We start from the raw sequence: 25,844 nt of genomic DNA on the forward strand, positions 1-25,844 counted from the left end.
GTGTATGTGAATAATAAATACTATTCTTTAGAAAGATAGAAATGTGTGTAAACATGAATGGATATATTTTTAATATCTCATTGCACCTTAGAGGGTGACGGAATAAAGAATCTTAACTCTTGAATTGACCTCACATAGTTGTCTGTTGCAGATGTTGGAGCAAATTACCGTGGGATGCGCCTTTTCGGGGCCCTCTCCCGTTACTGCTAATGCCAACAATGGTCGAGCTCACCCCAATAGGGAGTAATGCATGGATGATCCGACGGAACCGTCACTGGCAGTATAGCCAGTACAGAGCTTCTACTGTCTGTACAGTAACCGGGAATATGGTTCAGATCTGCTGTGAAATCGATTTACACTTCCTATTTAACTTTCTTGTTAAACAAGACGGCATTTAGTCTGTTCATGAAGGTATGCAAACACGGTTAACCATGTAGGTATACATGTATGTCGTACGCCATATTGGAAGTTCAAAGACATAAACCTATTGAAGCAATTGTTAGCAATTGCAAATATCTTATTCTCTATTATGATAAGTCACGACTTATTGAAAAAAAAAAATGAAGACAACTGGTAACTAAGATAACATTGTTAGCTTCTCCATGGGTATTGGTTATTGTGTGCTTTACTGTTTCACACACACACATATATATGCGCATATCAATAATCTTCTCGACATACTTCAAAGGGTTCTCCTGCGGACCATCTAGCATGCATAGCGTGTGTCTGTAATTTACTTTGTGTATGAGTGAATGTTGTAGAAGTGAACGTGTCTGTTATATTCGAATGTGGGTGCATGGTTGTTGATGATTTAGTCTATTTATGAATTAAATAAAGCGCTCTGAGCAAATCTTTGGAAAAACTATATAAATGGTCATCATCATGATTATAAACAATATACATGCATGCGTTCGTACAGCTGCAAATAGTTTCGATTCATGCGTAATCACCAGTAATCTACCACGAAAAGAGGATGCCTTCACTTGAGATTTTTTTATGATTATGTCTTATCTTCACGATAATCTCTCGCGAGCTATCCCACTTGAAAGTGTTTTGCCTTCCTGATGTGGGATGTGCGATGCTGAGAAAGCTGCTATATAAGCTTGGTAGACATCTTTCTTCTGACCTTGCAAAAAGGGGCATGAGCTGAGTCAAGGCACACAGACTTAGACACAGGCACTAATGACACGCATTCTTTCAATCCACATACAACAAACATCTGCCTGTGGGTTTTCAGTAAAGGTGTCAAATTTGTCTAATACTGGATTAGCGTTTATTTTTTCCGGTTTCTTTTAGCTTCCTTGTTTTGCTTTTTCATTCTTAATCAATAATAATAATAATAATAATAATAATAGTAATAATAGTAATAATAGTAATAATAATAATAATAATAATAATAATAATAATAATATAATAAAAATGCAAACTTTGTAAAGCGAATGCTTACACTTCTAAGAAGCATGCTCTTAGCGCCTAAGAACAAGAGACATCGACAGCATGCGAGGGACAGAAAAACGAACGAATAACATATGACGAATAACTATAAAAGAATAAACAACAGTACTAATGATGAATAAAAACAAACACAGAAAATGCAATGAGGAACCAAATTACAAGAACTGAGAGAATCATCAAAAATACGAGCACAGAAGGGTGTGAAAAACAACTAGCATTCTGGAAAATATTTTCGCATTAATGTTTTCAGTGCGTTTTCAGTGCACGTTTACAGGATTCAATAGTGTATAGGTGGCGGATATGGAAAGGGAGAGAGTTCCATCGTTTCGCTCCACAGAAACTAAAAATCCTGTGGGCATATGTTATTATTCTGGTAACAGGAATATTAATGAGACGATCATTAGACGAGGAGAAGCGTTGTTTGGCTGAAATGTAGGAAAATTTAAGTTCAGAGGAATAATCAGGGCAGGTGCCAGCAAAGAAATCAAAACACAGTACGGAGAGTTTGTACTGGATGCCAGAACAGATGGATAGAAAACGAAGGAGAGAAGTGACAGGGTCCGGTTTCCTGGATCTAAGAACCAAACGTGCAACAGGGGAGTTCTGTACTATCTGGAGTTTGTGAAGAATGAATGCAAGACAGACAGCAAGCAAGAAGTTGCAGTAATCAAGTCTGGATAGAACAAACTCACAGACAAGATGTTGGTAGCGCGTGTAGAAAGAATGTGATGGATTTCGCTGGTCTTGCGTAGCTCGTAATAGGCAGACTGACCATGGACGTGTATTTATGGACTGATGTCTGTATGCCTAGACTCTTGGCCTCTTGCGAAGTGATCTGCTGTTAGTTTCGGCGAACCGTAACAAAGAATGTGAATAAACCGGAAGCTATGTCGTTTCCTGCCACTTTTTAGTAGTTAATCTGAAATGTGGAAAAACCGGAAGTTTTGTGGTCTGGAGCCTCGTTCTAGCAGTTAAGTGAAAAAAATCGTCTGCGAGCTGTCCAGGGGATATAAGTTCGTGGACTGACAGACAGCTGTCACTTGTTTAGCAAGAGTTGCGTCTGACAATCTTCTCTGAACTGCCATACGTAATATTGATGTGTTTACTGTACTTTGTCTTGCAGACTCTATTCAGACTATTGTGCTATCAACCACTTATAACATAGTGACAAATATCCTCTGCAATTGAGTAAACTACCTTTAAAGACAAAGATTCCCAATCTTATATTCTCTCACACTTCTCGCGTTCTCAAGTATTAGGCTCTGAGTCCTGTGGACCAAAGTCACAGCCAAAATGTTTTCATCTCATTCCAAGCACATGAAGTCATTAATTAGTCGCTATCGGATCTCCGTCCGTGGGTTATTGCATTTAATACTGAGAAGCGACTCAGTTCTGTGCTTCAACACGCACATTCTTGGGGAATTCTTGAACGAGCGAGAGTTACTTCCCCCTTAAGTTTTGTTTACACCCTGAGGAGTATTCTTCCGACCTGACTCTTACTTCCCGAAGGTAGTCCGTTTGAAGAACACCTTGGCACTCGGTATTTGAGGATTCCGTACGAATCTTGGTAAATACCTTCGGTTACTAGCTCCTATGATCTACGCCGACGACATCTGGGGGCTGACGGGAAGGAACTTGTTACGAGACGACGCCTGGATGTACAGTTGATCTGTTCACACGGTTGGAGCGTCTCTCGCCATCATTCGCTTCAGGACACGCAGTAGCTCCTTGTTCTCCCCTAAATAACTCCTCACAACTTTACCCCCAGTAATTTTCTATTTCTTTTCTCTGTCTATCACGCATCCGTTATTCTAACTTGGCCTACTAGGTCTTATCTATTCGTTTATTACTCCACATATTAAATCGTTAGCAATGCTAAAAATAAAACGGAAATAAAATAAATAGCAAATAGGTTTACGTATCTTACCTCGGCTATGAAAGGAATTACTTCTTAGACGCTGAATTCTAAGCTTCTGTTAACACACACTCTCCACCATCACCTCACCAACCACGTTTCGTAAAAGACTGAAAACCCATCTGTTTCTTTCAAACCAGTCTTAAACTACCAAGAAACACTTCTGTCTATATTTTTTACTTTCCTGGTGTTTTATAAATTTGTTCACTTTATTTTTTCTTCTTTTGTTTTTTCTGCGCAATGAGCATTCTTCTGAATGGATACCTGCGCATTACAAATCGACATCATCATCATCATCATCATCATCATCATCATCATTATCATCATCATCATCATCATCATCAACATTTTAGCTTCCTTCGACTGTCATGTCAGCCAATGCCGTCTGCTTCTTCTACTTTCGCTAGAGAGAGCTCCCCTTGACCTGTACTCACCTCGGCTTTTAGGCTTTTCATGTTTGTTATATACACTCCGTAACACTCGTATATATACACTCTTATATATAATTATGCTAATCCAATCATTATGACACTAGAGATAAGCTATTTTCAGTATGCAAGTATGCAAAATACCACAACAGAAATTCTGCATGCACTAAGGAAGCTCGGGTGGTGACGACGAGCGAAACTTTCTGTGATATATTTTTAATCGCGATAATCATCAACTCCCGGCCCCTTTATGATGATAGTGATCAGGAAACACACATCAGAGATACTACTTTGAACTGTAGGCTTTCATTGTGATCGTCACGGTGCACCCAGAGAAAAAAAAACAGTGTTTTTTTCTGACCCACGGGTGACCTCTAACCTACGGTGACCTCACAACTTCGATATTTTGTGCACGAGTATGTTTAAATAGACGCCCTACAATACTCGCACTTCCCGAAACCAGTTGTTTTGCGTTCCTCTACATCACGGGTACGATTATTAGTTTTAGGATCACTTCGATTTCCGCTCCCGGCTAAAGGGTCTATAATTATGCTACTCCACCCTATCCTTCCCCCCTCGCCTGTACCCTCCTCATCCACAATAATATTAGAAGACCCTTTGTCCTTTGAAAACCGAAGTGATCAACCAGAAGCTTGTCTCTGTTATCCGGGGTTAAAAAGAAAGGTCATAGTATTTAAAATATTTAAATAGATTGGGAATCGAACACATTCATTGTCACCGCAATAAAGGGGGATAATGATGATCTGTTTCCAGTAAACACTTCCCAATGATTTAAACGTTTTGGGGAAAAAAACGGAACAACTGCTTGTTAAATTGTTTACGCTATGGACCTATGTCACACCCTTTAAAGATCCATCTCTTTCGTTATCTAGCGCCTCTCCTGTCAATTTAACAATTCTTTCGTTTTTGTTAACCTCTGCTTCTCATTACAAAATCTTTTCCTAATTCCAGTCCTTCTCTAGACTTTCATAGGCTCGGTGTCAATGGTCCCTATATAACAAGTATGCTACATATAAATTCATATTTGGTACGAGGGTAGGAAGGAACTGCAGAAAAAGGAAGAACGGTAACATCGGAAAGATTCTTTTGGACTGACACGGACAGAAAAAAAAAGTAGCTCGGTTCTTTTTTCGGAACTTCCAAATATACACCTATATTCATGCGTTGTGAAAAATCGTTTTAGGCTTTATTATGGTCATTAGAAGAAAAGGAAAGTCTCGGCACATGAGGAAGACAAAGGGAAGTCATTCCGATGATGATCTTATAAAATGGGAACGTAGAAGCACAGACATCATCAGAGACGAAATACAGCTTCAGAGCTTTTGCAGTCACAACGACCAGACCCAAGCTTATCTACAGCCAGTGACCTTTTGACCCCAGTGTACCCCTGCTTGACGTCCACGACAGTCACTTCTCGCTGCTTGCTGCTAGTTCGTCACTAAACTACATCGGCACAATGACATCTAAACATTTTGCTACCTCGGTAAGTCAAGGCATATCAAGATGGTTTTTAATTAAATTTTGTATTGAAGTTTATCCGAGTTCCCTACGGTTAGATCAACTTTAAAGAATGTTGTGCTGCTGTCTGTACTATCTGTATTAAGTGCTAGCCCTGGTAGCCACACATATATTTCTATATACAATAACTTCCCCATCACTGGTGTTAACACGTGTGTAAAACACTTGTAAATTCTTAAAACTTTGTACTGTGCTTTAAATACAAAACAAAATCATTAGTTCAGTTTATCATGTTTATAAATACATGAGTTTTTTTATTCTACTATAGTTTTCTGTACAGATATCGCGCTGATGCAAAGCTTTGAGATCTTCAGCCAGTAAAGGTTGATGGCTTCAGCAAAGAAACATTCCCTGTTTTAAGTATAGGACTCGAGTTATAAGTTGTGTCTCTACAAAATTAAAACTAAATAAATTTGGAGGTTCCCCCTTTCTCCACTTATTGTTCACCTCAGCAGTACTTCCAATGCATAGCAAATATGTTCGATGTCTGTTTTTGAATGGAAGTATTCTCTAGAACAAATCTTTTCGCCTAAACGCGTTTTGGTACATACAGATGTTCCAAAGGGAAATAAATCCTTAATCTTAGAGCTAATAACAACGACTACTTTCGTTTCAGGAGTTGCCCTCCAGAACACATGTACTCATCGTCTACCTCCTGATCTTTGCCACGTCAGCTGTTGCTTCCATCCTCAACGACGGTAACAACAGCCTCACGTGCGAGGATCCCCCGGATAGTGTCCTCCACGCTATGCTTAACTCCCCTGGCCAGCTTCACGAGTCATTCTTCCAGTTGCCGGTCTTGCTGAACACGTCAACCACCCTGGAGACATTTAAGACCAACAATTCTCGTCAAGTGAAAATCAAGCACTCTGTGATATATGACGACGGGTATGTTATTCCTCTTTCTACTCAGCTATCTGCTTCCTTTGTTCAAGCGATTTTTATTCCTTCTTTCATCTCAATAAATGTCTATCCCTTTCAGTTATGATTCTAAGTACATATGTCGTGAGTGTGCGTGTGTGTGATTGTTTCTGACTCCTTTTTTCAGAATGGTCTGGATAGTCCTATATCTCTAGAGCAGATTGGTGTTATTGACTAGCTGCGGTGCAGTACCATCACTATCCTGCACTGAGGTACGCCAAGTAGTTTGAATAAAGAACTCATACCTAAGCCGACAGATTCTTCTTTGTTTTACAGGAACAGCTGCTCTCGTGATTTCTCAGCAGTGCCCAGCTTCGATCCCTGTCCGTTGAGATGGGTCTTCAATGTAGACGACCACCGTCGCCCCAAGGTTCTGGTGGAAGCGCAGTGCAAGAAGTGCCAAGGGGGCTGCATGGGGAAAACCCTGGCTGACTGCAAACCCATCCGTTATCATGTCAAGGTCCTGCGGCGCAGTCACTGTGACCAAAGCGGGAAATACAACTATACCCAGGTAGTTGCTCCTCTCGTCCGTCTGTCTTTGAGTTTGAGCTTTGAGTGTGCGCCTATGTGTGTGTATGTGTGTGTGTGAGCCCCCACGTGCTTGCAATAACTTAGTGTTGTCTGTTGCAGGTGTGGGAGCCGATCACCGTGGGGTGCGCCTGTAGAGGGGTGGACTTTCGCTTTGCTGACGGTGGCAGCAGGGGAGCTCAGCGCAGCGGATAATGGAGAATCCGATGGTACTATAGCCAGTAGTCTGTCCACGTGTTCGTGGGAAACGACAGCTTTAACTGGCCTGGGACTGACCACAACATCTGTTGACTCAAACACCATCAAGAATTAGATACGGAGTTTCTACTGCCTGTAGAGTGACCGGGAACCTGGTTCGGATCTGCTGTGGAAATCGATTTATGCTTCCTATTCAACTGCCTTGTTACACAAGACGGCATTTAGTCTGTTTATAAAGCAATGCAAGCACGGTTAACCATATAGGTATATATATATATGTCGTATGCCATATTGGCAGCTTACAGACTTATAAATCTGCAAAGATGTTATTATTGCAGTAATGATTAGCAGTCGTAAAATTTCTTGTTATGTATCATAATAAGTCACGGCTGTGTAATAAAGAAAACTTTGTAGTAAATAATTAATTATATGATCTCGTGTATTCAGTAATTAGAAAATGGACGAGGATGTCATCTGCATGCTTGTAGATAAAGCTGGTTACTATGCGCTCGACTATTTTATATATATTTTTGAACATGCACACAGATATATACGCAATTTTTTTTTATATGCACGCACATTCTTGCAGCTGCTAATAATTTCGATGACAACATGGAAGGAGGATTCGTGAGTACTGGCCAGTAATTTACCACGAAAAGAGGATGTCTTCACGAGATTTTTTTCTGATATGTCTAATCTAATCTTCAAGATAATCTCTGACTAGCTATCTCACTTCACAGTGTTTTGCCCTCACATTGACAGTCTGCTGCTTCCTGTCAATCCTCCTACCATCGATTCACAAATTCACAAAAGAAAGAAAATTGACGTTTATTGATTCCAACATCAGACAGAATCTTGCGTCTTCGAACATATTCTACAAAATCCCTTAAGCGACACAGCCACTATCCTCCTTTCATCCACCCGTTTATCACACAAGATACCGTTCAAGCCGCCACCCAAGGTAGTCAATGAACTTGTTTCTGTGACGTCATCAGGCCGATGTTGGGGTAACTTCTTGTTGTGGGATGTGCGAGGCTGAGAAAGCTGCTACGCTGGGTAGACCTCTTTCTTCTGACCTTTCAAACAGGGGCTGAGACCGAAGCAGGAAGGTCAACAAACGAGACTTATAAAACTTGTTGATCTTGTGTCGTTTCGATTTGACTCAACTTTGACCTTAACGTTCCTGGTCTTCAGCAATGTCGATTCCCCTCCATTTGAAAGATTTCGACTGCTCATAAAAACATAAAGGTGGAAGTAGGGGGGAAATAATGAAAGGGTTTTTTTTACGCTTATATTTTATCTTCCTTCTATATCTCTCTAGCAACCCGACATTTATCTTATATGTAAACGCAAGGGAAAAAATGTCTATTTTATAAAACATAGAGAGAGAGGGATAGAGGTGAGGCAGAGAGATGGTGTTGAGATAGAATACTTAAAATTCTACTTGCCAAAATTAACCCAAAATTCCTATTTTCTTGCCAAAAATGCCCCCGAAAGGAGAAAAAGGCATTTTCGGGATGTAAGTGAAAAATGTCACAAGTGAAATTCTGCTTGCACTAAGGAAGGCCGAGTGATGACGACAAGTGAAACTTTTCATGAAGTTGTTTTATCGAGATTATCATCAACTCCTCCTCTTCCCGCACCCGTAATCGTCAAAGAACAGAGAAGCTTTCATCTGACCTACGGGTGACCTCGCAACTTCGACATTTCGTGCCCGAGTAGGTTCAAACCGACACCCTACAATCCTCGTACTCTCTGTACAGTTTGTGCTTCGTTCATCTGCATGACGGGTACGAACATCAGTTTTAGGCCAACATCGATTCCCGCTCCCTGCTCGAGGGTCTAAATGCTACTCCACTCCCACCGTCCCCTCGCCTGCACCCTCCATCCTCATCCAGAACTAGAAGACCCTTCATCTGTCCTTTGTAAACTGATTGATCAGAAGCTTATTTCTGTCATCTGGGGTAAAAACAACAACAACAACAACAACAACAACAACAAAGTCACAGTCATTCAAACAGATTTGGAATACGTTCAGTGTCACCGCAATAAATGAGGATAGGGGTGATCGGTTTACAGTAAACACTTCCTAATGATCTAATTGTTTTTTTAATGAACTAAACAATCACTTGATTTGTGTACACTATAGACTCATCATAGGTCACACTATTCAATGACAGTGGAGGAGACATCAACGGGTTGCAAGAGAGATAGGCGCAAAAAAAAAAAAAAATGGAATCCCCTTCTGTCCAGGGTGACTAGTTGGAAAGAGTGAAAAAGATGACACGTATAAACAAACTATGATTGAGGAGTGCTGAAACGGGATGGTCCCTATGTAACAAATATAAAACCTTATTTTGGGGACTTAAAACTATAATAAAATAACCAGACTTCTGTTTACTCTTCTTCCTATATTACCTTTGAGGAGCACAGCAAAGAACTACTCTGTTGACAAGCTGTACTATGACTGGAAGGAAAATAAATAACCTCCCAGGATATGTAAACAAGAATCACAGGAAGGTCCGACATTGGTGTCTTGAAGTAAACTGCTGTAGAGCTCGATGCTTAATATAGGAATGGAAATCACAGGTAGAATTGGTGATTACACCTAGGAAATTATGTCCCCGTCCCCTGTTTTGTTGATCAGTGGCATTTAGCTGCACGATAGAAGGTAGGAGCGAGTCAGAGAAAGTGAACTACAGCCATCACACGGAGCGTCTCCTCCTTCCTGGTGCAGGTGTAGTTACGTCTGCCACGTGGCACGACGTCGCTGTTGCTGCCCGCGAAGTCGCACGAGACATTGCAGGGGTCGAGTCGTACAGCGGGTGGGGCGGGATGACAGGGCCAGGGGTGCGGATGTGTACAGCTGTAACGGTGGGGTGAGCGGAGACGGTAAGGGGGAGGAGGAGGCGGACCAATGAGGAGTGGAGTGTAAAGTGAGAAGTTTTACAGGCCAATGGGAAGCGAAGTGGACGGGGACAACACAATAACACTGGAAAAAATATGTTTAAAGGAAGAGGATAGGTTTTCCTTAATTTAGTGACACGCTGGCTGTCGGCATTGAGGCAATGAAAGCAATTTTACTGGATGCCTTTTTTTTTTGCCACCCCTACCCCAAACCTTTTCTCCACCCTAAACCTCCCTGCCCTATGTAAGGTGCCCCATGCGGCTTAAGATTAAAAAAAAATTGAATGGAATTTTTCTTGTGGCTTACTTTTACCTGCACACGATACTGAACTCTCTCTCTCTCTCTTTTTATTTTATTTGTAAGTGTGCGTGCGTGCGTGTGAGTGTACGTGTGTGTATATGTGTGCGTACGTGCGTGTGTCATCCTCATAAACTTGTGTACACACTTTTATCGTGGGAATGTCAACTGAAGTACACAAGACTCTGTGTGTGTGTGTGTGTGTGTGTTGGATGCAGACATAAACAAATGCGTGCACGAATGTGTGTGCATGTATCTGTGTTGGTGCGCCTCATCGGGCGTACCTACCCAGGGCTGTCTTTTCCTGCGTTCCGATTTCAGCCTCGACATTACCGATAGAGAGAAGAAATATGTCGAATCGAGGTAGCTACCACAGCCTGTGAGCTAAAATTGAACACAAGAAAACCCACCGACCACCCACACGAACACTTCCGTCTCCCTGTTCCGGCACCCGGCTAACCAGTGGCGAGCCACCCTGCTACCGGCTAGCTACCCCTTTGAGTGGGAAAGTCAATTACAGTCGTACATGTACATTGCTGAATCGGGAAAGCCTATTACTAATTAACTGCAGTCGGGAGGAGCAGATTGCTTGCTATATAAGCCCCAGACAGTTGGGGGTCCAGGGTCATAGCAGCTGTCACTTGACGAAACCTGTTGGTAGCCAGCAAGAACGCGCTCACCGTCAAGAAGTGGTGATAAGAGACAACAGAAGAGAATCGAAGTCAGCAAGTCAACAGTTTTCATTCGCAGATTTCAGACGCCCAAGCCTTTCTCTGTTTGAAGAGCATCCATGGTAAGTTTGTGAAACATTCTAATAGGATGTAGACTCTTGAAACTGATTTATATTTCATCTTGTATTTTTCTCTTTTTGCACATTTTGTTCTCTTGTCTACATTTAATTGTTATTTCCTAATCGTTTCTATGACTACCTTTCAGACTTTCATAATTTGTATTATCGCCAGCTCACGCAACACCCATAGAAGCAAGTAATATACCATATACACACATAAGTCTAGTAATAATTCATTAAAACCCACAGGTATGCGAAACATCGCCACTAGATTTTATACATTAAATTAATCAAGTGTTTAGTGTGATTATTTTTTTATTGTGGAGGAAAAAACTTGCTTATATCTACATGCACATTATAAATCGTTCTTGATTTTGCTCATTAATGGTAGCAGGCTAGGAAAGGAAGGGAAACACACGGTATCGTTTGACTAAACAGAAGCATTTTTGTATTAACAACATTGTCAAGAGACTGTTTACGAAGTGCGATAATATGTTCATGTAGGTAGTAATCAGAATGCATCCCCTCTACCGACACTGAGCCAAACACAGGTCCTCTTGTCCCGACTGTAGAAGTATGGGGGAATGTTAGTGTATACTAGAAGTACACTCCCTAGAGACATTGCAAAGGCCAACAAGATAACTTTATTTCTCTATTCGCAGCAGTATATTGTCAGTTATAAATCCCCATCAATAACCAAATAATGTTTTCAATTATCTATGGAACTGGAGGATATTTTACTGCTTAGAAATATAACAAATTAATATGACTGTTTTTCTACCAGTGGTAGAAGCAGCAGTAGTTGCAGGTATGTGTTTCAGAATGCGTGTGAAAAATAGTCTCCTGACACTGCTTCTGTAGCTACTCAACCCTACTCCAGTGTCATTAATCCTGATTGCTAATTAAGAAAGTGCCTAGATGCTTCGCACAGTGATGTGTGGAAATTCTAGACTCTAAACACACTCGCCAACACGCAAACACGCACAAATGGTGACTCAAGCTACTGAAATACCTTAAAAGTTTTGTTACAACTATGTGGGATTTAAGTGATTACATTAATCTGTGATAAGTTCTGGTACATTTGCACATAATGTTTAAAATCATTCCTTGTAACATGGCCTGAATGTCGGAGCTATACAGTATATCCAATTATTCCCTCCTTTCCCTTTCTCTCTCTCTCGTCACGATCTACAGCTCCCCGTCTCTCTTTTACTCACTCATCCTCTATCGTTGCCCACTTTCTCTTTCATATTATTTTGTCTGCCTTGCCTTTAACGAAAACAGCCAGGACATTTAATTTTTAATTTCTGTGTAAATTTTGATACTTGAAAACATTTCAAAAGTATCAGCAATTTGTTTCAAGGTGAATATAGATATAACAGCTGTCATGAAAATCCCCCAATACCCTACCAGACCTCCATTGTCAGCGTCTACACCTTTTTGACTGATTTCAGATGAAGCATTCTCCCCGTGTGATGTGTGGACTGGTGGTCCTGCTGCTGACGGCGCTGACGGAGGCCAGACACAGTAGCTGCAGGCAGCCATCCAACCAGGAGCTGGCACAGTACCTGTCGGGAGGTTCCAGCCTCCCGGAGAGTTTTTATCAGTTCCCGCAACTCCTTAAGACCGTCAGGACCTACAACACGTCCAGCGATGGCTACCGGGCCAGACTGAGCACTTTCTATGATGAGGGGTACGACATCTGATTGCATTTCCCAGATATGTTTGAGGTTCAGATGTTCAGATTTTTCACGTATGCCATAAGCACGATTCCCCACACACACCCACTCACACACCCACACGAGTTCTATTAAGAAGGTGGCTTGGGACTAAACGCTGGTCACGCTGTATGATCCACAGGAAGAACTGCTCTGATGGAAGGAACCAGGACCCATGCCCTGTCACCTGGGTGTTCAACTACGACTCTGACCGCTTCCCGGACACCCTTGTGGAGGCCAGGTGCAAGCGGTGCGAGCGGGGTTCTATGACTGGTTTCACCTGCAGACCTGTCTACTACTACACCAAGGTCTTGAGGAAAGGCAACTGTGATAGAGAAACTGGAGTGTACAGCTATGAACCGGTAAACAACAACAGTCTTGATTACTTACTGTGTGTGGGAAGATGGTGGTGTGTGAACTATTTATAAGAGAACTAAAAATAGTTCCATGATCTCAGTTTTGGAGAGTGTACTTACCTTAGGGCAAGCATTTTTATAGTGGTATCTTACATATCTCTTTCTGTCTTGCAGGTGTATGAACAGGTATCGATCAGCTGTTCGTTACACGTGATGGGGGCAATCGAAGGGGCAAAGCTTGCAAGAGCACACAGTCAAAATGAGTTCAACAGAATGTCCTAACCACAAAGATAAACCAACGAAATTCTCCACGGAGCATGCGCAAACTACGTGACTGCAAAGGGAGAAAATGATGAACCCTTCCGGTTCGGTTTTAAATTAGCCCAGGTGTTATCCATAACCTCTCTGGTAACGAGGGTGTAAGTATTTGTGTGATGTCACAGGTACGTCCCCAGTGGTTGCATCATATTGATGTTTGGTTTGCCATTTGGCAATTATTAATTTCATCTTCCTTGTTAGTCTCTGCTAGCTGATCGTGGTCTCTCGGAGACTCGGGGACCACTGCTGTACCATGGTTGTAAAGTGTGTAATGGAACTTCCTAATGACTTTCATGTGATGAACTGGTGCTGTTTGGATTTTAAGAACTTTGAATAAGTTCATACTGCTTTGCTTGTAAATACTTTTTGCTGGTTATAAATTAGATAATATGGATAACTATCAAGCATTTTATATCTGTTTTGTTACTATTATTATTCGGATATATGAAGCCCATTGGATTGGATTTAAAGACCCTTCTTTTTAAAATGTCAGCCCTTCCTTCGTATTTGTTCCTTACAACACTTGTCTAACATTTGTAACAAAGTTCATGTGTATGTGCGCGTGCGCGAGCGTGTATGGGTGGCTTTACAAGTCCGCGTGTGAGACTGATGTGAAGGGAAATGAAACAGTGAGGTGGCATGAGTACAAACGGTTCTGTCATCATTTGTACTTTTCTGTGACATAATTTAAAACATGTGAAATAATATCTGCTCATATAGTACAGATTTATATTAGTTCTCAGGAGTTTTAGCTTAAAATTGTTTCCTTAAAAATTCTTATCTGAAGAGTGTTTGTTGGTATCGTGAATGCTTTGCGTTTATTTCTTATATCTTGATTTAATTTAATTTTTTAATATTAAAATTATCGGTGTAATGTCTGCAAGTTGAATTATCACTTCACCCCTAACAATCAATAAATCTTTTGTTTTTTAGTTCAGATTTCTTGGTTCAAATATTATTGCTTATTTTTAACATTCCTAGTCATTGTATAAATAATGGTCAGACGATTTAGAGATGGTCTTGTGGATTGTAAACTTGATGCATTTTTTGTTATTGTTTATTTTTGTTTTCCCAAATGATGCTGTACATATCACACATTTATGCCGACCTGGAACAATCAAGTTCAGTAAAACAATCTCCGCATATTGATCATATTGAATTATTTCTTGCCAGCAGTGATGATCACCTTTGTTGGGAATATATATTTTCAAGAATAAAATGTGCCGACTGCCACTATTTCTGTGTTTGTTGTAAGTTGTATAAAGAGGTAACCGTGTAGTAATCATCCCTCATTTGATCATAGCCTTCGACTTTTTCTGCTTTTAAATCATCACTCGTCGGACTTCTTTCATCGTTATTTTCATTAACTCTAACCTGTTGGATGATTTTTTTCCTCATGTGTGATTTCCTCTCTCTCCACACAATAATACATGCATGCCACAAACAAACTGAGCCACTGGCTGCTCTCCTACAACAAAGTGCTGATGAGCTTCAGTCCTGGATGGAATGAAACCATATGACACTCGACACTCTCAAAACAGAATTTATGGTCATATCAACACGACAGAAGAAACAGAAGCTCGCAGCCCCATTTCCTCAAATCCATCTACCTACCCAGCAAGTATCAGAAGTTCAAAGCTGTAAAATTCTAGGTGTTACTATTGACAACAATTTGTCTTGGTCCCAACATATCCTACCCACAAGCGAAACTATAACACAGAAAACTTCTTTCCTCTCGATAATTAAACACGTTAAGTCCTCACTCGGTAATTGTTCTGTACAGCCTGTATCCTGTCGACCATTGAGTTCACTTCCACCCGGTGGGACTCAGCCACTGGAGCTTGGGTGAGGCCTCAGACTTCTACTATCTTCCCTATCAACATAATAAGAGGGTCTCTTAATCTCAATATTCCCATACCAAGGGTTGACCTGTTCAGGAAGAGCCTGAAATATTCTGTCAGTGTTCTTTGGAACAACCTTCCCTCGAGTCTCCAAAGAACGGACTCCAGTGTGTACAAGGTCAAAGTGGGACTCCTACAACACATATTGCCAACCCTTTGATTACCTAAACAAGCTTCCTACCAGCTTAATCATACTCTGACAAAACAAATGCAGTGTATGTACCACATGTTGCTTGTGGTCTATATTGTCATATATATAAAATATATAGTTGTGTATCTCTTCCATGGTGATAGCGAAATGTCGCAAACATACATCTTTAACTGTGTCAGAAGTATACGAATCCATAAAACATTATATATGATACATGGAGAACTTTAATAATTTGTAGTCATGGTCAGCCGTTATATAAAATATCAAATTCTGGCTCCGACTGACAAAATTGTCTATGAAGCATATGCCCAAGCAAGCGTATCAATTATTTAATCTTGAATCACAAGGCAAAATAAAATGGGTAAAAAAAAAGGGAGTGAGAATAGCCTTAGAATCTATGAGTTTTAATCAGGTATGGTCAAACCAATGAGTAGAAAATCATAAAATGTTTCTATTTTCAAACTTTGATAGATGTCACTCAGCAAACATGGGTTGCGAACACGAGGCACATCGGAAGTTTCCGCTCATAAATCCACTCTCATGCCAATGTTGTATTTTGATTATGAAAAAGTAAAAAGACTTCATGAATGTTCTAATACGCTTCTGTTTATGACATAGTGATGTAAATAAGCACAAAAATTGTTTTGTACCGGATACAAACAAATGTCCTTTCTGCATAAATTTTAGAGGTCGAAGCTCATGTTCTTTTCTGTTCTCCCAGATAGGTAGCCTTTCCTCCAGAGTATCTTACACATGTCGACCCACGCAATGAACAACAGTATCTTGTTTAGGTAGTGTCACGAGGAAATACAAGAAGAACGAGACAACTAGAATGATTTGTCCACAAATGTTTTAAGAAGGGCGACAACCGAACCTCTATATTGTGAAGCATGATTGCTAGCCCCTGTCCATAATAAATATTATGTGCTGATGTTGCTATGCATGTCAGGTGTGTTTTGAATCACATTGTCGGTATTGGAGAGTGGACATCGCGTGTAATACAGAATGTAAGTATGTGGGATAGGGATGAAATGGATATGAATGCGTAGGTGATTAGATGAGTGGATGAGTGAGAGGATGGCTCACCTTGTATAAATGACAATTGGTGGAATGACTTTAAGTCAATAAAATGTGTGTGTGTTGTTATTGTTGTTTTTTGTATTTAGTCTTGTTCTTCTGGCTGAAAGTTTACATCATGAAAACAGGACATGCATTATTATGCATTACTGTGATTTAGTCAGATGGATCTTAGCAAACGGTGAATAAAATAAATCAACAACTGTAAAGCTGCGAAGCATAAAATAAAATGTGCTTTTCCGAACCACCCAAGTATATCTCGATTATTAAAAAAAAAAAACACGAACAAGGAATCTTCTGTAATCTGAGAACATGAAAACACTTAAAAAGACTTGTGAAGTGTAGAAGAACACGAAGGTTACTGCGGGAAAACGGAGAGACGCATCAGTCGTGAAAATCCTCAGACAGAAATAATTGCTGCAGGCTGCGTTGACGTACGGGGTCACGTGATAAATCACGGACATGTATATTAATACAAGTTTGTGGATAAATGAAATGTGTTGTCAGTGTTAATGAGATTTTGTTTATATGTAAACAGAAACACGGCGGTCACGGACACACTACCTGCCTCGCATTGCACACATTCCTCACACCAACAGTCCAAAGCGGAACGAAAATTAATAAATATATATATATATCTCTCTCAAGAAAGACACCTGCCAAGTTCTACAATCTCGCAATCCTCCCCTGTGACGTTATCTCCCTTGGTACACTTTGCGGAAAGTCTCCTTCGCGCTCTGACCGTTGTTGACAAAAAGGGGAAAATTGTTTACAAGACTTACCTGCATTTCACAAGTTTGATTTTACTGTTCAGGCGTTGAGCGATTACGTGTCAGTAAGTCGGGTACATCACTTATCATGGAAACGCAGAAAAAGGGATGGGGAATCCAAACTGATAGAAAGAAAGGATTAAAGAAGGATATACAAAGGAACGAACTAAGTAAATCTACAAATGAATTTATTAACAGAGAGATAATCAAAGAAAAAAAAAAGAGACAGACGGATATTTAGACGAAAACGAGCAAGAGAAAGAACAAATGCAACAGATTAGAAAGAGCCTGAACCATTAATCTGGATTCTCGAGACAATGTTTGAGATGTTGACATTTTCGTCAAAGCCGTAATTCAATGGCCTTGAAAAACTGATCACTGTTCACTGTCCACTGTAGCATCTGTTGACACACAATGTTGTTACAAGAAGACAGGTGAAAAATCAGACATTACTTTTAGATTTATGCAGTCGTTCGTAGACCTTTAATTTTCTGTGTAAAAAGTTGCTAATATTCTCTTTTCACCGTTTTAGTGCAACACGGTTCCTATTTTCGGACAGATTTGCTGTTATGAAAATATAATTTTAATGGTTTTTTTAATTGTCAAGTATAGATAAAGTATAGTGATATTGTACTCAGAGATTTATTCCTATTTCTAGGATTTAAACAATTTTTTTCACGCACCCCTTTATCCTTTTTGCTTTGTGCCTGCCATTTGCCCCTCTGTGGGTCTCTCAGGTCACGTGACTGTCTCTCAACCGTGAAAGCTTAGCACACAAAGCAGGTCGAGGTCATGAGGAGAATGAAGTTAATAATAAAGTCATTAAGATTAGTTAAAACATTCCTACTCTGACTAGTGCTTAGACACACAGAACATTATATGATGTAAGAGCTGTTTGCTCTTTGCTTTTTAATCGCACACCACCATCCTCCATTGTTAGTTTTCTGAAGTTTATTTTCTTAAGGATTTTTTTTGGTTGGTCGGTTGAGGTAATCACTTAATTCATGAATGGTCGAAATAGCCTTTACATTAATTATTATTATGTAATTAAAAGAAAGTACAAACTTTAATCTCACGATCATGATTTTCCTTGGACGTCATCTGAGACCGTTTCACACAAAAACAAGATGAAAATAATCTGCGGCTGGACGTGACAGGTAAACTGAGGGGGCGGTTACGATCGTGGGAAAGAGACTGATATACTTCCTTTGTAGTGGATTTGCCATTGAGCGAGTCGAGACCCAAATATAGTGTGTGTGTGTGTGTGTGTGTGTGTGTGTGTGTGTGTGTGTGTGTGTGTGTGTGTGTGTGTGTGTGTGAGCGTGTATGTGTGTGTGTGAGCGTGTGTGTGTGTGTGAGCGTGTGTGTGTGTGTGTGTGTGTGAGGAGAGAGAGAGCGCGCGTGTGTGTGTGTGTGAGCGTGTATGTGTGTGTGAGCGTGTATGTGTGTGTGAGCCTGTGTGTGTGTGTGAGCGTGTATGTGTGTGAGCATGTGTGTGTGTGAGCGTATGTGTGTGTGAGAGAGAGAGCGCGCGCGTGTGTGTGTGTGTGAGAGAGAGAGCGTGTGTGTGTGAGCGTGTGTGTGTAAGAACGTGTGTGTGTGTGTGACGATAGTAATGTGAGAGAAATACACCTGTGACATCATGACGTCATTAGGTTAGGTGAGTTTCTAATTCTGGTAACATCGCTCACTGTGTTGCAAACATTCATCCGTGCCGAAAGAAAATCCCATTCAGCATCAAAACACTCACACCCACACACACACACATACCCTGCCCCTACACACACACACACACAATTTTTTTTGTTTTTTAGCAATCGCTGTGGCTGATTCGCTGTGGCTATAGTAGCCCTGGCTACTATAGACTGCGACATAGACGCCCTTGCTGGAAGTATCAAAGAAGTGCTACTCTCTACTGCAGACGAAGTGCTGGGGAAGCAGAGGAAGCGCAAACAACCCTGGGTAACAGACGACATCCTTGATCTTTGCGACGTAAGGAGAGCCTTGAAGAAAGAGAGAGGTCGAGACCCGACGACAGCAGACAAGTACAGACTTGTCAACCAGAAGATCAGAACAAGGATGAAGGAGGCAAAAGAAGATTGGATCGAAGACCAGTGTTGCAGCGTGGAAATAGGCATGGCAAGCGGAGACAGCAAGAAGGCATATGAAACATTGAAGGCCCTCACCAAGACTCAGCAGCGACCAGCCACAGTCATCGAAGACAGCACCGGACAGCTCCTTACGGAGAAAGCTGCTGTACTGAGCCGTTGGACTGAATACTGCCAAGACTTGTACAACTACAAGATCGAACCAGACACCAGCATTCTCCAGCATCACCAGACTGGGACAAGAGAGACTGAAGACCTGCCAGTCCTCACTGATGAGGTGAGAGAAGCTATGCACAGTCTGAAGGGAGGAAAGTCACCTGGTGTGGACAACGTACCCGCTGAGCTGCTGAAGCATGGAGGAGACGCAACAACCAAGGCCTTCACCACACTGTGTCAAAAGATATGGGAAGAGAAGAAATGGCCAGAAGAATGGGCTCAGTCTATCATCATCCCACTCCCTAAGAAAGGGAACCTGAAGCAGTGCCAGAACTACAGAACCATCAGTCTGATAAGTCACCCAAGCAAAGTCATGCTCAGAATCATCCTCAACCGCTTAAAACCTATTGCAGAGGAACTGCTGGCAGAAGAACAGGCTGGCTTCAGGGCTGGAAGAAGCACGGTAGAACAGATCTTTAACTGCCGTGTTATGATAGAAAAACACCTGGAGCATCATCGTGAACTATACCATAACTTCATCGATTTCAAAAAAGCTTTTGATCGTGTCTGGCACGATGGACTCTGGCAGGTCATGAGATCATTCAACATAGAGGAGGGACTGATCCAGATGGTAGCAGCACTCTACAAGAACGCCTCCAGCGCGGTGCTTCTCAACAACCAGCTAGGCGAGTTCTTCGCGATGACGATCGGGTCCGTCAAGGGTGCCTACTCTCTCCATCCTTTTTAACATCTTCCTTGAAAAAATCATGCAAGAAACCCTCCACAACCACCTTACCTCAATCTCCATTGGTGGCAGACCCCTGTGCAACCTACGCTTTGCAGATGACATTGACCTCATGGCAGGCAGTAACAACGAACTTCAGGATTTGACGGACAGACTCTCCAGGCGAGCGGGGCCTATGGCATGGAAATAAGCTCAGAAAAAAGCAAAGTAATGATTATTTCCACCACCGACAACAGCAGCAACATCGTCATGAACGGCCAGAAACTGGAGGAGGTCAACAGCTTCAAGTACTTGGGTGCCACCCTGACTAGAGATGGTTGCTGTACAGCAGAGATCCGTATCAGGATTGGTATGGCAACATCCGCAATGTCCAGGCTGGAGAGGATCTGGCGAAGCAACTCAATCAGCTTCAGTACCAAGCACAGGCTGTACAAGTCCCTCGTAGTGTCCATCCTTCTCTACGGCTGCGAGACTTGGACGCTGCTTGCCGCAACGGAAAAGAAGCTCCAGGCCTTTGAGAACAAGTGCCTGAGAAAGCTGCTCCGCATCTCGTACCGCGAACACAAGACCAACGCATACGTACGGAGCACCGTAACCTCCATCGTGGGCCCACATGAGCCCCTTCTGGCAACAGTGAAGCGGCGCAAGCTCGCCTGGTTCGGTCACGTCACCCGCCACAACACCCTGTCCAAGACGATCCTACAAGGAACCCTCGAAGGGAGCCGTCGTCGTGGTCGTCCGAGGAAAAGCTGGGTCACCAACATCAAAGAATGGACCGAACGTGAGATGCCAGACCTGCTCTCATCTGCTCAAGACAGGACCGGGTGGAAAATTCTGTCTGTTGCTGCTGCCAGACGGTCCCCCCTACGCCCGGACCGGGCATGGGATTGACCTGACCTGACCTGTGGCTGATAAAGTTGCTTACGACACGAGTTGCATTCAAAATAATAAATAAATGAGTAAAATAGCTGATTGTTAATCCTGCGATGTACTTTGTGCCAGAGACGGCGCTAGGGCGATGAGGGGCGATGGGGGGGGGGGGGGGGGCGATGGGCAATGGACTGGCTTCACTGCAGTAGATGGAAGTAGAGTTTTCTTCCAATCGCACCCCCACCCAAGTCTGCAGCTTTAGGTTCATGTCTTAATTTTATTGCGTGAACATCCGAGAACAACAGAAGTTACAACTTTCAACTTCTCAGTCTATCTGTCTATCTACCTGCCTATCTATCATGCAAAAATTTAAAGACTTCATATGTATCTATGTATGTACGAGTTCCCCGACAAATGCGAATGCATGTGCACGTGTATGTGCATAGCGTTTTCACCGCACGCATCCATCTTTCTTTTTTCTCTTCTTTTTTCTGCCTGCCTGCCCGGCTGCCCGCCCGCCCATTGGTCCGTCCGTCCGTCCACCCGCCTGCCTGCCTGCCTGTTCGCATGACCCCTCACTTCATGCAGGAATTTTTTTCACACAGTATGTCAGTTCTGTTCACACCTGTGTTGTTAACACATGAACACAGGTACACAAAACGCTCCAAATTGAAAAAAAAATCTTTATGTAAACAAACAAAAGAAAAATTACAAACCACACAATGTTACAAATTTTGATTATTTATTCATGTACAGGAACAGATGACATCGTAAAGAGAAAACCTTAGCAAACCTGACATGAAATAAAAGCAGTCACAGCGTTGAGCAAGTACTCCCTCACGCCCACCCCACTAAAAATAATCGCTATCAGGAAGTGAAATGTTGAGAGATTATGCAAATGAAGCTCATAAAGAACGTCCAAAAAAATCTAAATTTATTTCAGACTAAGAAGTAGTCGAGCCACAAACTTAAAAATAATAAACGAGAAGTTAATAAATGGAGATGGTGATCTGCTGTCAGTGACCAATGTGGTCTACACTGAGACATCTTTGTCCTACAGGAACCAGCGGCTTCAAGTCCGCGGGACTGGGTTATGAAAGGGTGGATTCAAACAAAAAGGAAAAGAGCAGAATAAAATATACATGTTCTGAAGGAAGCTGGTTGTGGGGGAAGGGGAGGAGAATAGGAAGAAAACCACAGAAGCCTTTAGAGCACGCATGCGCAGATACCTCCTACCACAAAACGAAATTTGTATTTAACGGAAAAACGTCTTCTCAATATAAAGAAGGAGTTTAAATTTGTCTCTTAAATTCCCCCCTTTCCTTTATTCATTTTTCATTTGTTGGTTTATAAAATACCCTTGCATCTTTCCCAATCATTAAATACTCCGGTGCTGGTGCGTGACACAAGCGCGGAGCAAAGTCAACCACACCGGAAGAGACTGAACACCATGCAGACATTATTTAATTATTTAGCAGGGCTCTAAGCACGAAGATAGCAAATTTTTCCAAACAATTAAATTTTTCGACTTATTTCAGTTCTTGTCGAGTTCAAGTCGTGGCTTAAGTTTTCCCAGAGGATTGTTCAACTTCTCGGGATGTTGTTTCTGCCTCTCCCAGCGCTTTAACTGTTACGGAGCGGAGCCACTGCCGAGGACAGAATAACGGTTGCACGTGCACCCGACACTGATGGGAAAGAGTTTTTCCCCGTACTTCTGCTTGGACCCGATGTACTTCACCCTCCGGTAGTAGAAGACCGGCGAACAGGTGAAACCTGAGGCAGTGTTCTGGCAATCGTGACAAGAACAGGTAGCGGTCAGGAGGGTGGACGGCTGTCTGTCACTGTCGTAGTTCAGCGTCCACTGCCAGGGGCACGAGGATGTCCGTGGGAGTGCGTCCATGATGCTCTCTGCACACAAAACATCAGGAAAGGTGGTGCCTGTAGTATGGCGAGGTTTGATTGAAAAAAAAAAAATACCAGGGTTAGTGGCAGTCATATCGTGATCGTGACTATTTTTCTAGTTGCAATGCTGCTACTAATGGTAGCTACAAAAATCAAACTTCGAAAACCGAACGCAAGTATGAAATGACTATGCCTCAAGCTCTAAGAGGAAGAAGAAGAAAAAGGAAAGTGGGTAGCATAAATGTCTTTGTATGATTTTTTTTTTTAAATAAATGGGTTTCAGTGGCAATATCTCTTCTCACTTTTCCATTTCCGCATCACGTAAGGAACTAATCAAGTTCGGGTTTAGTTACTACCCCGGTTGTTTTACTGCATGGTCAGCTATTCGGGTATAGTCAGTCACTTCGTCAAAACATGCAAGGTTCTGTTTTTAATCTCCTTCCTCTTTTATTTTTAGTACTGATCTTTCTTTCTCTGACAAGGAAACAAATCTGTAAAGCTTGTCGGTAGTAACCTAACACGATATTGTAGAAATATTGTAGAAATATTTATGTCTGTATCTGTATACTGTTTCTTCTTTGTCGTCTATTAATTCTCCTAGTCTGGACTTACAGAGACATACGATATGCTTCATGAAAAAAGAACAGGAGAAGAGAAGAAAGGACGAGAAAAAAGAAAGAGAATAAAAAAAATGATGAAATAAAAAAAAGAGATATAGAGATTAAAAAGAGAAGGAAAAATAGTGAAGAGAAGAAAGAGAGAGAGAACGATAAGAAAAAGAAATGAAAGTAAAGAAGAAATGCGAGATGATGTTTAGACAGTCACCTTGTTTTCGTGGCCCATACACACTGGAGGGGCAGTAGCTGAGGCCGGAGAAGACGGAGCTTCGTTCCCCACCACGGACGGTCCTGTTGGCCAGAACTCCATTCCTGGAGGCCTTCCTCAGGTTGGAGTCCAGGTAGAAGGTCTCGTCCGCATCCAACAGGTCAGCGACAGCCACTGCCCCCGACATCAGTATCATCAACAGACCAATCTGACGACAAAGTCGATAAACTGGGTGCAGGGGTGGAAGCGGGGTAGGCCTCGAGGAAGTAGAGGACGTGTGTGTGTTTGTTTGTTTGTTTGTTTGTTTGTTTGTGTGTGTGTGTGTGTGGTTTATAATTGAAATAAAATAGTTCTATCGCATGACAGGAAAAAACGAGAAATGAATAAATGAATGAAACAGTGGAAGAAAGTGTTAATAACAGAAAAGGAGAAAAAAAGTAAAATTCACAAAGACAAATAAAAAAACTAGACAAACAGCCAGTAGTCTAAGTGATTTACTAAATACACAAACAGCGGCGTAAAAGATTATTATAATAATCATAGACAAACGCCTAGCAGCATTAGACATTATTGCATAGACACGATCTGACATCGTTGATTTTTTTTATTCTTTCATAAGAAGTGCTGTTGTAATTGCTAAATTCACAAAAATAATGTTTGTAAAAAAAAAAAAACCCTCTCAATTTCTACTTACTTCCATCATTTTTTGCAAATAAACACCCGGTGGAGACCCTGTCAAGGTACGGGACTTGAAACCTCTAAGTTCCTCTGAAATGTGTTTACACAGACTTGCTCCAAAGGCTGAGGCTGAACAACTTAGAGGTGTTCAGCGATGTTTTCATTTAAATAATGTTTAACGGGGATTTCTTTCTTTTTACGTACAAGTATAATTTTAACAAAGGGAATGTACCCTGTTTATTAGACCGTTCTTCGTGAAAATAAAAATCCTATATTTAAAAATTATAGTCAGTGGTGAGTAATTCTACTCAGCAAACTTACCACGTCCTACCAAAAATTTCCGTCCGCAAAAGGACTGTCTCATCAGGAAAGTTGACGATCAAGGAATTTTGAAGACAGATTTTTCTTGGTTAGGAGGATGAGAATGTTTACAACTAAAGCTTTAAAAAGCACAGTTATTCCCTATTTGGATTTGCTAATTAATAATAGAGTTTTTAATACTTCACAAGATTGTGAAATTTCGCATTGTCTGTGCTTGAAAGGTTTATTTCTACAAATGGAGTTGTCCACAATCGAAAAACATCCTTCTTTCCTTAATTCTTCCTTCATTTCAATTCAGTTTTTTTTTTTTTTTAACTGGCCCTCTGTTTTTCTTTCGTTGTGGGTGTATTTTGTGTTTTTCCAAGCAAAGAAAATATTTAAAACATAGCCTTGATATAAAACTAAATACCCAATTTAATTTCTTCATTTTCTTTTTTTTTTTCCTCCCCCATCTGCAGAATTTGGTGGTGTCTTCCTCACCGGAGCCGATTGTTACCTTGATATTACCTTGTCACCTGAGACTACCTGTATCTGCTGACACACGTTTTTCTGTATCTTTGTTATTTTTATCATCAGGTTGCCTCAGGCTACCGCTCTCTCAGGCGGATACACCAACGCAAATACGCGAAAGTCAGCTTCGTGGTTGTGGGAGTGTCTGTCGTGGTTCACATTTCACAATCGTCCTCGTTCCTTGCCACCCGCTCTCCACGACACACTGCGCCACCTGCACGGCTGACACACAGTGAGACAAACCTTGTAAACATACATTAATTATCCTTCTCTCCACCCTCGAAGCTTCCTAAGCATCGAGGATATGCTTCTTTTTCATTTTATGATCTTCCCATTCTTCCTGGTTAATTTTTTCGTCATCTTGTAAACAAGATGCGTGCGTGTGTGAGTGCGTGTGTGTGTGTGTGATCCTATATGTGGCATAAGTTTGTGCATCCTCTGAACTTAAAACCCATCATC

General features: G+C 41.5%; 3 protein-coding genes across 3 annotated transcripts; 2 read left to right on the forward strand and 1 right to left on the reverse strand.

Moving 5' to 3' along the window:
• Window positions 1-5,129: 5,129 nt before the first annotated feature.
• Window positions 5,130-7,323, forward strand: LOC112562747. The gene is made up of 4 exons (XM_025236210.1): window positions 5,130-5,302; window positions 5,954-6,225; window positions 6,535-6,769; window positions 6,889-7,323. Exons 1-4 carry the CDS (start codon window positions 5,276-5,278, stop codon window positions 6,979-6,981), a joined length of 627 nt encoding a protein of 208 aa, XP_025091995.1. The 5' UTR covers window positions 5,130-5,275; the 3' UTR covers window positions 6,982-7,323.
• A 3,496-nt stretch (window positions 7,324-10,819) lies between these two features.
• LOC112562661 lies at window positions 10,820-14,735 on the forward strand. Its single transcript, XM_025236053.1, has 4 exons — window positions 10,820-10,982; window positions 12,434-12,672; window positions 12,840-13,059; window positions 13,228-14,735. Exons 1-4 carry the CDS (start codon window positions 10,980-10,982, stop codon window positions 13,333-13,335), a joined length of 570 nt encoding a protein of 189 aa, XP_025091838.1. The 5' UTR covers window positions 10,820-10,979; the 3' UTR covers window positions 13,336-14,735.
• Window positions 14,736-21,932: 7,197 nt separating this feature from the next.
• On the reverse strand, window positions 21,933-24,868 carry LOC112562681. Its single transcript, XM_025236081.1, has 3 exons — window positions 24,571-24,868; window positions 23,877-24,084; window positions 21,933-23,057 (listed from the first exon to the last, which is right to left on the reverse strand). Exons 1-3 carry the CDS (start codon window positions 24,577-24,579, stop codon window positions 22,780-22,782), a joined length of 495 nt encoding a protein of 164 aa, XP_025091866.1. The 5' UTR covers window positions 24,580-24,868; the 3' UTR covers window positions 21,933-22,779.
• Between the last annotated feature and the right edge of the window lie 976 nt (window positions 24,869-25,844).

This window comes from Pomacea canaliculata, linkage group LG4, assembly GCF_003073045.1.
Source record: "Pomacea canaliculata isolate SZHN2017 linkage group LG4, ASM307304v1, whole genome shotgun sequence".
In the NCBI taxonomy this organism is placed as follows: Eukaryota; Metazoa; Mollusca; class Gastropoda; order Architaenioglossa; family Ampullariidae; genus Pomacea; species Pomacea canaliculata.

Coding starts and splice junctions, on each gene's coding strand:
- LOC112562747 (XM_025236210.1), top strand. CDS start 5,276: ATGACATCTAAACATTTTGCTACCTCG. Junction 6,226..6,534: donor TCTGTGATATATGACGACGG/GTATGTTATTCC, acceptor TTTGTTTTACAG/GAACAGCTGCTCTCGTGATT. Junction 6,770..6,888: donor GGAAATACAACTATACCCAG/GTAGTTGCTCCT, acceptor TGTCTGTTGCAG/GTGTGGGAGCCGATCACCGT.
- LOC112562661 (XM_025236053.1), top strand. Junction 12,673..12,839: donor AGCACTTTCTATGATGAGGG/GTACGACATCTG, acceptor TATGATCCACAG/GAAGAACTGCTCTGATGGAA. Junction 13,060..13,227: donor GAGTGTACAGCTATGAACCG/GTAAACAACAAC, acceptor TCTGTCTTGCAG/GTGTATGAACAGGTATCGAT.
- LOC112562681 (XM_025236081.1), bottom strand. Junction 23,058..23,876: donor GTATGGGCCACGAAAACAAG/GTGACTGTCTAA, acceptor TTTTGTGTGCAG/AGAGCATCATGGACGCACTC.